Source organism: Nomascus leucogenys, chromosome 12 (assembly GCF_006542625.1).
Source record: "Nomascus leucogenys isolate Asia chromosome 12, Asia_NLE_v1, whole genome shotgun sequence".
In the NCBI taxonomy this organism is placed as follows: domain Eukaryota; kingdom Metazoa; phylum Chordata; class Mammalia; order Primates; family Hylobatidae; genus Nomascus; species Nomascus leucogenys.
Window position 1 is genome coordinate 48,714,048 of NC_044392.1, and position 15,281 is coordinate 48,729,328.

The 15,281-nt window shown below is 45.4% G+C and overlaps 1 protein-coding gene across 1 annotated transcript; it reads right to left on the reverse strand.

Annotated features, from left to right (window-relative positions):
• Positions 1-4,741: 4,741 nt before the first annotated feature.
• CRCT1 (cysteine rich C-terminal 1) lies at positions 4,742-6,252 on the reverse strand. The gene is made up of 2 exons (XM_003259262.3): positions 6,188-6,252; positions 4,742-5,384 (listed from the first exon to the last, which is right to left on the reverse strand). The coding sequence occupies exon 2, from the start codon at positions 5,360-5,362 to the stop codon at positions 5,069-5,071; it is 294 nt and encodes a 97-aa protein (XP_003259310.1). The 5' UTR covers positions 5,363-5,384; positions 6,188-6,252; the 3' UTR covers positions 4,742-5,068.
• Between the last annotated feature and the right edge of the window lie 9,029 nt (positions 6,253-15,281).

Here is a 15,281-nt window from a genome sequence, read left to right on the forward strand (position 1 = left end):
CCTATTTCTTCTGCTCAAATAACATGTCTTCAGAGAGGCCTTGCCTAGCTCCATCTAAAATCCCCATACACCTCTAGTTAATGTTTATACCCTTATTTTCTTTGTTTTCATCACAACACTTTTCACGGTGTGAAATAATCTGACTTCCTTGCTCACTTTCTTGTCTGTCTTCACTCCAGAAATTGAGGTCCATGCCAGCAGGGCCTTGGTCTTATTTCTGGTTCTGTCCCAGAACCATAAACAGTGTCTGATGGAGTTGAACAAATACATAAATGAATGAATCTCTGCCTGTCTGATGTGTTTCCAACCTTCATACCCAGCCCAGATCCTTCTTCCCATGAAGGCTTATAAATAATCCAGTCCACAGTAACTTGCCCTCATTCAAAGTCCTATCACAATGCCTCATCTAAACTCAGTTGAATCCCTAGAGCAGTTGCCTATGCCGTGTTCTGCTTGTGACATTTTTTGCATTTCAGATCTGAGTTATCATTTATATCTTGTGTGATTATTTACCATAGTTCCTGAATCAGACTATAAACTCCTTGAGGTCCAGAAATGCTTTTGTATATCTCTATGGAATTACTTAGCACAATGCCTTATACATTATGCACTAATAAACAATCACTTATTTGTAGACCTTTAATATGGACCTGGCATGATGCTAGGGATGCAACAGTGAATAGAGCACTGTCTCTAAATAATCAATTGAGTGCCATTATTCAATTATTTCAGTGAATATTCACAAGTGGCTATTGGCCTTCTTAGAGGGCATTAGAAGGCCTGGTCCAGACAGAGACCACAGGTATCAGCTGGATAACCTCAAGTGGGTTGTTTAAACTGTAGGAGTCCCTCCCTAATCTGTTAAACAGAGATGGTAATACTTATGTTACAGAATTATGAAAGAGATAATATATGTGGAAATGCCTCATAAACGCTAAATGATACATAAATATTGTGTCCGGAATTGGTGGGTTCTTGGTCTCACTGACTTCAAGAATGAAGCTGTGGACCCTCGCGGTGAGTGTTACAATTCTTAAAGGCGGCATGTCCAGAGTTTGTTCCTTCTGATATTCAGATGTGTTCGGAGTTTCTTCCTTCTGGTGGGCTCGTGGTCTCGCTGGCTCTAGAAGTGAAGCTGCAGACCTTCGTGGTGAGTGTTATAGCTCTGAAGGCGGCGCGTCTGGAGTTGTTCGCTCCTCCCGGTGGGCTCGTGGTCTCGCTGGCTTCAGGAATGAAGCTGCAGACCTTCGCGGTGAGTGTTACAGCTCATAAAGGCAGCGCGGACCCAAAGAGTGAGCAGTAGCAAGATTTACTGCAAAGAGCAAAAGAACAAAGCTTCCACAGTGTGGAAGGGGACCCAAGTGGGTTGCCACTGCTGGCTCGGGCAGCCTGCTTTTACTCTCTTATCTGGCCCCACCCACGTCCTGCTAATTGGTAGAGCCCAGTGGTCTGTTTTGACAGGGCGCTGATTGGTGCGTTTACAATCCCTGAGCTAGACATAAAGGTTCTCCACCTCCCCATCAGATCAGTTAGATACAGAGTCTCGACACAAAGGTTCTCCAAGGCCCCACCAGAGCAGCTAGATACAGAGTGTCGATTGGTGCACTCACAAACCTCGAGCTAGACACAGGGTGCTGATTCACCAATCAAGGTTTACAAACCTTGAGCTAGATACAGAGTGCTGATTGGTGTATTTACAATTCTTGAGCTAGACATAAAGGTTTTCCAAGGCCCCACCAGAGTAGCTAGATACAGAGTATCGATTGGTGCATTCACAGACCCTGAGCTAGACACAGGGTGCTTATTGGTGTATTTACAATCTGTGAGCTAGACATAAAGGTTCTCCACATCTCGACCAGACTCAGGAGCCCAGCTGGCTTCACCCAGTGGATCCTGCACCAGGGCTGCAGGTGGAGCTGACTGCCAGTCCCCTGCCATGCGCTCGCACTCCTCAGCCCTTGGGTGGTCGATGGGACTGGGCACCGTGGAGCAGGGCGCAGTGCTCATCGGGGAGGCTCAGGCCACACAGGAGCCCATGGAGGGGGTGGGAGGCTCAGGCATGGCGGGCTGCAGGTCCTGAGCCCTGCCCCACAGGAAGGCAGCTAAGGCCCAGTGAGAAATCGAGAGCAGTGCCGGTGGGCTGGCACTGCTGGGTGACCCAGTACACCCTCCGCAGCCGCTGGCCCGGGTGCTAAGTCCCTCATTGCCCGGGGCCGGCAGGGCCGGCGGGCTGCTCCCAGTGCAGGGCCCGCCAAGTCCACGCCCACCCGGAACTCCAGCTGGCCCGCAAGTGCCGCGCACAGCCCCGGTTCCCGCTGGCGCCTCTCCCTCCACACCTCCCTGCAAGCTGAGGGAGCCGGCTTCCGCCTTGGCCAGCCCAGAAAGGGGCTCCCACAGTGCAGCAGTGGTCTGAAGGGCTCCTCAAGTGCCACCAAAGTGGGAGCCCAGGCAGAGGAGGCACCGAGGGTGAGCAAGGGCTGTGAGGACTGCCAGCACACTGTCACCTCTCAATATCAGTTGTTATTACAAGTATAATAATATAATTTAAGCTGAAATTGAAGCCATCATGAATAAAATATATTTAACAATAATGTCCATTTATTCCAGAGATAATAAGAAACCTAATTCTGCCTGTCACATGTACCAGGTGACAACCTTTGAGTAGGACTTCACTTTGCCAAATTTCCCACAGGCTCAGCATCCACCACCATCACCTCACAGAGAGTGCCTGGGCCACACATACAGCTTTACCTACTGCTGGAAATCAGAAAAGCCTGAAGGACCATGAGCAGAGAGCTCTAGACATTCCAAAGTCGCCGTCTAGATTTCTAAGATGAAACTATTCTTAAAATACTCAAATGTCTCTCATCAAAGTCCATGTGTGCTGGCCTGCCAGGTTTCAGCAGCATGTGGGCCTGGAGGTGCCACCACCATCAGGGCCAGCCATTTGACATGAGACCCAAATGTCTGGTGTACAGGGCATGTGCTCCTATTTGGACTCTAATATCTCTCCGTGAGTCACCACCTCTCTTTCCCAGAGCTCAGGCCTAAGCTTCCTGCTCCAGGTTGAGCCCTCACCTTCAGATTAGCTTTGTAGTGTGTCTGTTCCGAGTCAGGAGGAAGAACTCTTCCTTCCCACCTGCTGCCCACCAAGTCCGGGGCTTGCTGTTTCAGCACACGTCACTGGTGTGGGGAGGCAGGTCCACGGGTGATATCATCTGTTTGTAAACAGCTTCCACAAATCACCTCCCACTGGAAATCACAGAATCTCAGACATGGAAGGAAGGGCCACTCCTAGGCAGAGCAGGACTGCCCTCCAGAGCCTCCCTGGCAGGAGGTCATTTGGCTGCAAGGTCAAACATCTTGGATGAATCAGCAGAGCATTTCTGACCTCACCTTTGAGCAGACACCCTCAGCTGCCAGCTGCTTGGTGCATGCCATGACAGAGCTCCCCACTCATTGGGTCACCAAGGGAGCAGCAGCCAAGAAGCCAAACTGCAATTTTCTGAGAGCCTGGGTGTGTCCAGAGACCAGAGTGTCCCTTCCCTGTGTGGTGATGATTTCTAAGACAGTAGAGAATGACTCTTTGAGTGTGAGGGCATGACTTTGGAGTCACACAGGTTCCGGTTTCAATCTTATCTCCCTCACTCACCATCTGGGGACATTCACTAGCTCTGTGATTTTAGCCAAATCACTGGAACTGTCTAAACCCATGTGCTCACATATAAAAAGTGGGGAAGTGAATGTCTATATTTTTAGATTACTATGAGGATTAAGTGAGATAATATATGTAAAGTGCCTTGACTTGTGCCTGAAATAAAGTTAGTGCCAAATAAATGGTAACTAGTGTTACTAGTATTATTACCATGATTATCTCTTCTTTCTGAACCCAGCAGACCCCATGCAGAGGATATTGTTCTCCTGTTTCCTCGTGCCTGAAATGAGTGGATAAAATCTGTGCCCACAGCGATAGGTTTCTGACCTAGGCAAGATGACCCATCCATTGCCACTGCCACAGCCACCATCTCTGAAGAATGAGATCGCCACGTTTCCAAGCACACATGTTGCACCACAGAGACTCCCAGAAACCCATGGCTCTTGGTCCTGCTTCAGCTGCACAAATGAGATCTGGAGAGGGCAGGTCCCAGTTTCCTGGAAGGCTCATCTTAGGAAAAATTCCCTCCCCAGCAAGCAAAGCAGTAGGTCAAGGAACTTCCACGCCAAAAATAAAAAATAAAATAAGACATAAAAATAAAAAATAAAAAAAGACAGCTGGCTTGATTCCAAAGCCCCCAAGAGTTGCCAAAACAAACTTTTACCACAGAGCTGCCTGGACCTGGTGGTCAGGAGGAGCACCTCCGTGGTAAGGCTTGGGAAGTCCAGAGCAATGAAGCCCTTGAATCAGATGTCCTGTCTTCTTTATCATGCGCCAGGTGAGTGACTTTGAACAAATTACTTAACCTCAGTTTCTCTTCTGTAAAATGGGTATAACAGCACTCTCCTACGTGAGTCATTATGAGAATCAGATTGTGCCACATAAAGTCCTGAGAATATTCAAGGACTTTGTCGCATAAAGTCCTTAAAATACTCGAAACAGTCGATATGTGATCGCTGCTATCATAATTAACTATCAGAAAGCCACCTTCTTGTTCGGGCATGAATTATAGTATTCTGCCTTTCACAAACATTTCAAGCCTTTCTACCTGGGCGGAGAAACTAAAGAAGAACAAATAAGAAAAGGTGTTCTCAGGAGGTAGAAGCTTTATTATGACATCTTCAAAAGACAATCAAATTAGTAGGCATTTACTGAGCACCTGCTGTGTGCAAACCCGTGCAGACAGTAGGGTCCAGTGTCCCACGCATGGCTCTCGAATCCCCGCGGAGAAAAATCACATCGGGGTCAGGGAGTTTTGCGTGACTGAGAACAAAGTGGGTTTCTGAACATCAAAGTGCAATTCGCTTTACGGGGCAAACTCCGAGGCCCAGCCCCGCGTGGGAGCCGCAGCGGGGCGGGCCCGTTCTGGGCTGGGCAGGTTTCTCTAGCGCAGCGCTGGGGGTTGCGGGCCTCTCAGCAGCCAGAGCAGCAGCCCGAGCTCTGGTTGTTGGAGCGCTGGGACCTCTGGCTGCCGCCCCCACAGCAGCAGCAGCCACTACTCCGCTGCCGGCGGCGTCTCCTTGGGAAGCAGCAGCAACTGGTGGAGCTGGAGCCGCAGCAGCCCGAGTCGCCGCAACAGCCGCCGCCGCAGCAGGAGGAGGAGGAGGCTGGCGCCGGGGTGGGCGCCGGGGCGGGACACGGAACGGGGCCCTGGGACGACCCCTTGGAAAAGCCTTTTGCGGAAACGGCGTTCTGTTGAGAGGACATCGCGGAGCTCCTCACGACGCACCTGGAAGAAAGGCACCCTTTCAAAGGCGAGCCGGCTTTTTCTTTCCACCAGTGGAACTCTGGGCTTTTGAGATTCGGCTTAGTGTACAAGTCAGCCTGGCCTGGGACAAGGAGGGAAAAGCACCCAGAAAGAGCGGACGCAAAGAAGCAAATCCAAGCAGGTGTTTCCAGTGAGTTAAACATGCTCAGAGCAGGACACAATCCATGCAATGAATCAATGCATTTCCATTTTCTCTGACTAGAAGAAGACTGCTCAAGTTCTCCACAGTGGAAAATAAACAGCACACTGCGGCAACTTATCTGTATGATTCAGTCCAAAATCTCCACTTGGCTTTTTTCTTGTCCCTCATTTTACTTTCCTACCGACCTTCGATTGTATCTTCCTAGTTACTACACCCCATCAGTTAGAAAACACCCAAGTCCAACAGGCGGTCCCACCTGCTGGGTCTAAATAATTCACAGGCCAGAAGCGTGTCCTGATCATTCTTTCTTGCCTATGCCTCTCATGCCCCACAACCATGTGGGAAAGGAGAGTTGTGCCAGTATAAATAACCCCATCCAGGGAGCTGAAAGACCTGGTTCTAGTCACAGCTCTTCTGCGGACTTGCTGTGTACCCTTGCAAAAACCACCTCCTATGTTGCCTTTATGTCCTCATTAGTACCTTAAGAGGTTGGCTCACTGGAAGCTTAGGTGCCTTGCGGGACACCCCTCCCACATCTATCTGCTGCCTATGTTCTGTTTTCTCCTCCCCTGTGCCCTCAACTCATCCCACCCTCTCCCCCAGACCCTGCTAGGAGACTTACCAGACCCTGGCTCCACTGAAAGACTCACTACCTTCTCCAACTGGAATGGGCCAGCTGCTAGGCAGTGGATTGAGCAGCGTCCAGCCAGAGAACCTTTTTATAAGAAGTACACAGGTTCAGGCTCTTGGGAGGGGCCCATTTCCCAACAGACATGCTCCGCTGACACTCACATCCCAGAGACATTCATCACTCAGGTAGCACTGTAGGTGGTGCACGTGGGCATCTAAGTCACTTCACAGAGGTGCCAGGATTGCTACGGCATGTTTACTTTCCAAACAGGGCACTGTTTGTACCTGGGAGGCTGTGTGTATGCTAAGAGAGGGCATGGGGCTCAAATGCAGGGAGGTCTGGAACCCCTTGTGCCCTTGTCTTCAGTGTACACACACACACACACACACACACACACACACACACGGCTCCACTTGCCCACACATCCATTCCTGTGTAGTCATCTACTTGGTAGGTGGTAGTTCACCTATTTTTATCTTGATTCTCATCTCTCTGGCTCTTGGTCCTTGGCTCCCCAGGGCAGACCACAAGCTATGCGATAAGCCTGCTGGGTTTCATCCATATGCTTCAAGATGCAGTGAGTGAAGATGATGATGGGGATGCACCTGTGGGAATCCCAGGGGTGATTTCTCTCTGTCACTGGAGACAGGAAGAAAAAACTCGGCAAAATTAAGGAACCGTAAGACCAGAAAGTTGTGAATGTAGTCAGGTTGCCACATCCCCATAATACAGCATGGTATGACAAAGAGAAAAATGTGTGCGGGACAGTGGCCCAATTGCAAAAAAGCAAGTCAGCCTGTGGGACTCCTGCTTCTTATCCCACCCCTAACCACCAATCTGCCTTTGAAGATAAGTTCTCCCTAGGGCTACTGCCCAGTGCAAAAGAAAATGGGAAAAGAAGAAGGGAGGGAGGGAAAGAAGAAAAAAAGGGAAGGAAGGAAGGAAGGAAGGAAGGAAGGAAGAAAGAAAGAAAGAAAGAAAGAAAGAAAGAAAGAAAGAAAGAAAGAAAAAGAAAGGAGAAAATTCTTTCCAAAGGTCCAAAGTGTGCATTTTTAGAATAACTAATTTTTAAGAATTGGAGGAAACTTTGGCAGTCAACTTCAGAACTGCTTCTTAATCAATCAAATTGCCCACAACTGTGAATGTGAGCTGTAACAGAAGTCCAAGACTAAGAATTCAAGAATTAAGGATGAGAGACAGGTTTGGGGGTGAGTGAGCTGGGAGTGGCTCGAGGGAATAGGCAAGGAAAGATAAGTCACAAAAGATACCAGTTTCATTTAACATGGATTTAGAGCCTGATTAACAGGTTGCCAGTTCCTAGAGCACCTGTTGGTGAGTATAGGTGAGACATTCCAAAAAGTAAAGTCAATATTAGAACAGAGAAGGAAGTAATGAAATAACAAGACAGGCAGGATCTCCTCTGGGAAAATGGGCAAAGTTCTTTAAAAAAAAAAAATGAATGAAGAAGAATGTTTGATAGGAATCAGTATAAGGAGATCATCTGGGCAACTGCCTACTCATTCTGTGGGCATCTTATGATCTCATAAACCAGCTTACTTTATTTATCGCTATTAACTCTTATCAAAGGAGGCATCAATTGTTTATCTTTTATATAAAAGGCTGATTTGGAATTAACTTTTCTAGTTATCTTTTCTAGGTACCTTATGAGTGTCTCCTGAAGGAACCAGCCCATTCCTAAAGAAATATTGCTTGGAAAACCCAACACAGGGACAAAACCCCTGTACTCTTATACCTCTCACTACACACACACACACACACACACACACACACGTATGTCCCAACCACATAGAGAGAGTCTTTGCAAAGAAGGGTGTCTTTCTCAGTTCCTTACCCAGATTCAAATCCAGGATTTCAGCATGCAGGGAAAATGTGCTCAGACATTTCATATCTGACTCCAAAACTCACTCACTGCCCACCCAGCTCTCCCTCTAGCCAACTGATGGAAACACCTTAGCTTATAATAATCAGAAAAGTAAAGAGTGTCCATTTATTAGAGCCCAGGATGAGCACTTCAGGCAATCTTATTCCCCATGAATGGGGACAAGCAATTGTTCAAACTGTGACCCATGCTTGACGGAAACCCTCTCAGAACCTGACCCTTTTGAGTACAACCATCCTCTTCTCTTCAAACCCATTCCTGGTTCTCTGCATACAATCTTGTGTCTGGCATAATGGTCTCAGACATTATTCTTTCCTTCAAGCTTAAAGTTCCAGAATCCAGTGCATAGAAGGGAATATTGTTTTCCAGAGGCCTAAGTAGCTTCGCTGCCAAAATGTGCTTCCTAAACAAGTTTGTAAAGCGTCCGCTTGCATTTAAGAGAAGGGAAGGGAAGATGGCTTGATGCAGCAGGTAGGGAGTGGGAGAGGCAAACAATGAAATCAGGAGGCAGTGATATCAGGAATAAAAAGCTTTATTGTTACAGAGAAAATAGCTTCATAACTGAATTACAACACCTAGTTCTCCAAAGAGCTATGTCTGAGAGGGAAAGCCAGGCCAGAAAATATCACAGGCTAGACCTCAACCCTACAATGGAGTGAACGTGGGCAGGATAAAGAGGGGAACTTAAGGCATTTCCAAAGTCCTTCCATGGGAAATGAGAGAAAAGAAGCCTCAGGCTGACACAGATCTTCAGCACCTGGGCTCTGTCAGTCCTTCTCCTCCGTGCTCCTCATGGCCCAGGTCAGCAGCAGCCTCCAGAGCTGTGGCAGCAGCTGGAGCCCCCAGACTGCTGGCCACTGCCACAGCAGCTGGAACTCTGAGGTCGGCGTCGGAGGGACCGGCGGGGCCTGTGGTGGCTCAGGCAGCAGCCACCACCTCCAGAGCTGCAGCAGCCCCCAGAGCTGGAACCACAGCAGGAAGAGACTGGAGGTGGGCATGGGGCTGAACTCTGGGGAGGGCATTTTGGGGGACACTTGGGAGGACACTTAGGACTACACTTGGGAGGGCATTTAGGGGTAGATTTGGGAGGAGGCTGGCACTGCTACTGGCTCTGCTGGCAGGACATCTCTGTAGAAGCTGAATAAAGCTGAAAGACAATACAAGCCCAAGATCACTTCCTTGCCCTTAAAATTAAGCTATAATTTCACAAGATTTTATCTCTAAGATGACCAGAATTTATTATGATGATGATGATTATTATTATTTGAGATGGAGTCTCACTCTGTCACTCAGGCTGGAGTACAGTGGTGCTATCTCGGCTCACTGCAACCTCCACCTCCTGGATTCAAGTGATTCTCCTGCCTCAGACTCCTGAGTAGCTGGGATTACAGGTGCGCACCACCACACCCGGCTAATTTTTGTGTTTTTAGTAGAGATGGGGTTTCAGCATGTTGGTCAGTCTCGAACTCCTGACCTCTTGACCCACCCACCTCGGCCTCCCAAAGTGCTGGGATTATAGGCATGAGCCACTACTCCTGGCCTAAGATGAACCAGATTTTAAAAACCCAGTCTCCCAAGACCAGTAACAAGAACGATACAAATGATTTCCACCTAGTAACTCCATATTTTCAAATGAATAACTTGGAACTTCAGAAAGGCATCAGTCCTTCATTCCTTTCACCTACCTTCCACCCTCCCCTTCCAGAAGAACCTTCCCCTCCAAAATCCTCCTTTATCCTTGTCTTTCTTCAAGAATGGCCTCAACCTCCACCCAGGGGCTCTTTCCGCCCAAAACACCAGCACCAAGAGTTCATCCTGATCCTGAGAAGCCCTCTACCTGGTTCAGGCACTGCAGCAGATCACTCAGGAGACAGGTAGACTGAGGTGCTGTCAGAAGCTTCTGCCTTTTATACAATTCAGTCCTGACCTAGCATCAGGAGGTGCAGACCATGTGCAGGATGCTAGAAGCATCTTTCATAAAGGCATGGGTGACTCCCTCCCCTCGCATCCCAGGGACCCAGTTCCTCCCTCCATAAGCATCTCAAGTATTAACCCACAGGAAGATCCCCTGAGAACTGCAGGCCTCTAGGATGGTGAGGGAGCTCTGTGAGTTGCACATGGCACTTATCTATCTCACAGGCAGCTCTACTATGCTTTCTATTTTCTGAGCTGGGCCAATATGGCTCTACGCCTCTGGGATGAACAGAAGGTCTGTTTTCTCTTTGGTATAGGAACTGAAGGAGAAAATTCCCAAGATGGAAAAAAATGGCCCTTTTTAGAATAATAATAGAGATCCAAAATAAAATTGTAGGCCCAAGCAAATAATCTAACATGATTTTTTTCATTTCTAGATGATGCCATAACGAGAACTAAGAATGTTTGATATCTCAGTGATGTTATTTTAGGCAGATCTAATGCTGACAGTGTGGGTGGTTGGGCTTTTCTCCTTGCCTGAATTTGATGCTCCAAAAGAGCTCACAAACAGTACTGATTCAGCACTAACAATGCCTTTAAAAGGGCAGAAGTCTAGGAATGGCTTATTTACTCATGTTAAAGAAGGTGCCCTTGGCCAGCTCAAGGTGAGGCAGCAAAGACCAGGTGTATACTGAGGGTGGAGCAAAAGCTCTCGACTCATCTGGAGGTTTCCAGAAGTGAGGCACCAGTTCCAGTCATTCATAAGAGAAAAGCATCCAACCTGGGAAGGACCTCAGGAGAAGATTAATCTTTGGATGGAGAGGTGAAGAGGAGGAGTATATAGGTTTTAAAAGCCCATGGTGGGATCCAAAACTTATTTTCTCAGCAAACAACATTCTGAGGGAAAGTTGGGTCCCCAGGATAGTTACCGAAATTGACGTAGCTGGAAGGGGTGGCCAAAATATGGCATATTCACAATGAAAACTGCAGTGAGAGAAAATAAGACTGGGAGAAAAATGCAGTACCTTAGCTCCATGCTCATTGAAATGGGCTGCAGTGAGAAGCATCAGACCAGTTATAACACAAACCCTGGAGAGGGACGTCCAGCATCAGTTCCCACCCTTGCTCTCTCCACCTGTGCAACCTCTGACAAGTTACTTAACCATCACTGGAAAAGGGGGCTGAAAACATTCCTAATCCACTGAATAAAGAAATACAGACGAAGTTCTTAGCACAGTTCCTAGAACTGCAAGTTTAAAAAAGAAAAAACTATTCACTATGGCTATCCTTATTTCCGTAAGAAAATATATTCTAAATTTCAAATTACTGACCTGCCAATTTTGAAACCAAAACTAATTTTTATTATATCAGAGCTTAGACTTGATGTTTTCTTACAGCAAAATATTGAGTATTTTCTTGTCACTAGGGAACGAGATTATAAAGAAAGCATACTCATTATTTAAAAACACCAAAAAATAGAAAGAATTTTAAAATCACCTGTAATCCCATCCCTAAAATACTGTTACTATTTTGCTGTTTTCCTTCCGGTCATTTTTTTTCTATATATAGTAGTTTTGTTGTTGTTGTTGTTATTTGAGTTTTGTTTGTATTTTACATCGTCTTTCTCATAGTACTTACATGAGTTTATTTTACTAACTTTTCTTTTTTTTGCTAGAAATTTATTTATTTATTTATTTATTTATAATTTTGCGGGATTTTATTATACAATTTATAAATGCAAACTATAAGAAATTATAAAATATATCTATTAAAAAAACCATTACTATTAGGCCCACCACCCAAATATTACTACAGATCGTTTATAAATCCTTCTTCCTACCATTTTAGGGGATGCATGTATTTATTAAACAGAGAAGTAGAACAAGAATTACAAACACTTTGTGACCTATTTTCTCATGTCAAAAATTGATTTTTTTTCTATGCTAGTAAACATTCTTCTGCAATATCGCTTAATGATTACATGGTGTGTCAAAATTAATTTATATAACCAGTGACATATTATTAGCAGTACTATGCTCACTACTGGGTGACAAGATCAATTGTACCCCAAACTTCAGCATTATATAACATATCCATGTAACAAACCTGCACATGTACCCCTTGAATCTAAAGTAGAAGTTGAAATTTTTATTTATTTATTTTTTTACTGCTTTCTCCAAGAGGTGGAGTTAATTTTCTTTTTTTTTTTATTATTATACTTTAGGTTTTAGGGTACATGTGCACAATGTGCAGGTTTGTTACATACGTATTCATGTGCCATGTTGGTGTGCTGCACCCATTAACTCGTCATTTAGCATTAGGTATATCTCCTAATGCTGTCCCTCCCCCGTCCCCCCACCCCACAACAGTCCCCAGAGTGTGATGTTCCCCTTCCTGTGTCCATGAGTTCTCATTGTTCAGTTCCCACCTATGAGTGAGAACATGCAGTGTTTGGTTTTTTGTCCTTGTGATAGTTTACTGAGCATGATGGTTTCCAGTTTCATCCATGTCCCTACAAAGGACATGAACTCATCATTTTTTATGGCTGCATAGTATTCCATGGTGTATATGTGCCACATTTTCTTAATCCAGTCTATCGTTGTTGAACATTTGGGTTGGTTCCAAGTCTTTGCTATTGTGAATAGTGCCGCAGTAAACATACGTGTGCCTGTGTCTTTATAGCAGCATGATTTATAGTCCTTTGGGTATATACCCAGTAATGGGATGGCTGGGTCAAATGGTATTTCTAGTTCTAGATCCCTGAGGAATTGCCACACTAACTTCCACAATGGTTGAACTAGTTTACAGTCCCACCAACAGTATAAAAGTGTTCCTATGTCTCCACATCCTCTCCAGCACCTGTTGTTTCCCGACTTTTTAATGATGGCCATTCTAACTGGTGTGAGATGGTATCTCACTGCGGTTTTGATTTGCATTTCTCTGATGGCCAGTGATGATGAGCATTTTTTCATGTGTTTTTTGGCTGCATATCGTCCTGATACCAAAGCCTGGCAGAGACACTACCAAAAAAGAGAATTTCAGACTAATATCCTTGATGAACATTGATGCAAAAATCCTCAATAAAATACTGGCAAACCGAATCCAGCAGCACATCAAAAAGCTTATACACCATGATCAAGTGGGCTTCATCCCTGGGATGCAAGGCTGGCTCAACATTCGCAAATCAATAAATGTAACCCAGCATATCAACAGAACCAAAGACAAAAACCACATGATTATCTCAATAGATGCAGAAAAGGCCTTTGACAAAATTCAACAATGCTTCATGCTAAAAACTCTCAATAAATTAGGTGTTGATGGGACTTATCTCAAAATAATAAGAGCTATCTATGACAAACCCACAGCCAATATCATACTGAATGGGCAAAAACTGGAAGCATTCCCTATGAAAACTGGCACAAGACAGGGATGCCCTCTCTCACCACTCCTATCCAACATAGTGCTGGAAGTTCTGGCCAGGGCAATCAGGCAGGAGAAGGAAATAAAGGTATTCAATTAGGAAAAGAGGAAGTCAAATTGTCCCTGTTTGCAGATGACATGATTATATGTCTAGAAAACCCCATTGTCTCAGCCCAAAATTTCCTTAAGCTGATTAGCAACTTCAGCAAAGTCTCAGGACACAAAATCAATGTACAAAAATCACAAGCATTCTTGTACACCAATCACAGACAAACAAAGAGCCAAATCATGAGTGAACACCCATTCACAATTGCTTCAAAGAGAATAAAATATCTAAGAATCCAACTTACAAGGGATGTGAAGGACCTCTTCAAGGAGAACTACAAACGACTGCTCAATGAAATAAAAGAGGATACAAACAAATGGAAGAACATTCCATGCTCATGGGTAGGAAGAATCAATATCGTGAAAATGGCCATACTGCCCAAGGTAATTTATAGATTCAATGCCATCCCCATCAAGCTACCAATGACTTTCTTCACAGAATTGGAAAAAGCTACTTTAAAGTTCATATGGAACCAAAAAAGAGCCCGCATCGCCAAGTCAATACTTAGCCAAAAGAACAAAGCTGGAGGCATCATGCTACCTGACTTCAAACTATACTACAAGGCTACAGTAACCAAAACAGCATGGTACTGGTACCACAACAGAGACATAGATCAATGGAACAGAACAGAGCCCTCAGAAATAATGCTGCATATCTACAACTATCTGATCTTTGACAAACCTGACAAAAACAAGCAATGGGGAAAGGATTCCCTATTTAATAAATGGTGCTGGGAAAACTGGCTGGCCATATGTAGAAAGCTGAAACTGGATCTCTTCCTTACACCTTATACAAAAATTAATTCAAGATGGATTAAAGACTTACATGTTAGACCTAAAACCATAAAAACCCTAGAAGAAAACCTAGGCAATACCATTCAGGATATAGGCATGGGCAAGGACTTTATGTCTAAAACACCAAAAGCAATGGCAACAAAAGCCAAAATTGACAAATGGGATCTAATTAAACTAAAGAGCTTCTGCACAGCAAAAGAAACTACCATCAGAGTGAACAGGCAACCTACAAAATAGGAGAAAATTTTCGCAACCTACTCATCTGACAAAGGGCTAATATCCAGAATCTACAATGAACTCAAACAAATTTACAAGAAAAAGACAAACAACCCCATCAAAAAGTGGGCGAAGGACATGAACAGTTATTTTACTAACTTTTCACTTAACATTTTAACATCAACATTTCCCATGTTATTCATTGTTTGGAAGCATTATTTTTGGTAGCCATAAGAACATTTCATGAAGGGCACAGAATCTATTTATAAGTGGTTGGGAGCATGAGGTCTTTTTTTTTGAGACAGAGTCTTGCTCTGTCACCCAGGCTGGAGTGCAGTGGTGCGATCTCTGCTCACTGCAAGCTCCGCCTCCTGGATTCAGGCCGTTCTCTTGCCTCAGCCTCCCAAGTAGCTGGGACTACCGGCACCTGCCACCACGCACGCCCGGCTTTTTGTATTTTTAGTAGAGACGGGGTTTCACTGTGTTAGCCAGGATGGTCCTGATCTCTTGACCTCGTGATCCACCCACCTCAGCCTCCCAAAGTGCTGGGATTACAGGTGTGAGCCACTGTGCCCGGCTGGGAGCATGAATTCTAAAGCCAGTCTCTGGGTTTGAATCCCAACTCCTCACTTACCAGTGGTGTGACTTTGAACAAGTGATATGAGCTTTCCACCTCACTGTCCTCACCTGTGAAATGGTGAAAAAAGTAGTGTTTATCTCGTGGGGTCATTAAAT

Coding starts and splice junctions, on each gene's coding strand:
- CRCT1 (XM_003259262.3), bottom strand. CDS start 5,362: ATGTCCTCTCAACAGAACGCCGTTTCCGCAAAAGGCTTTTCCAAGGGG.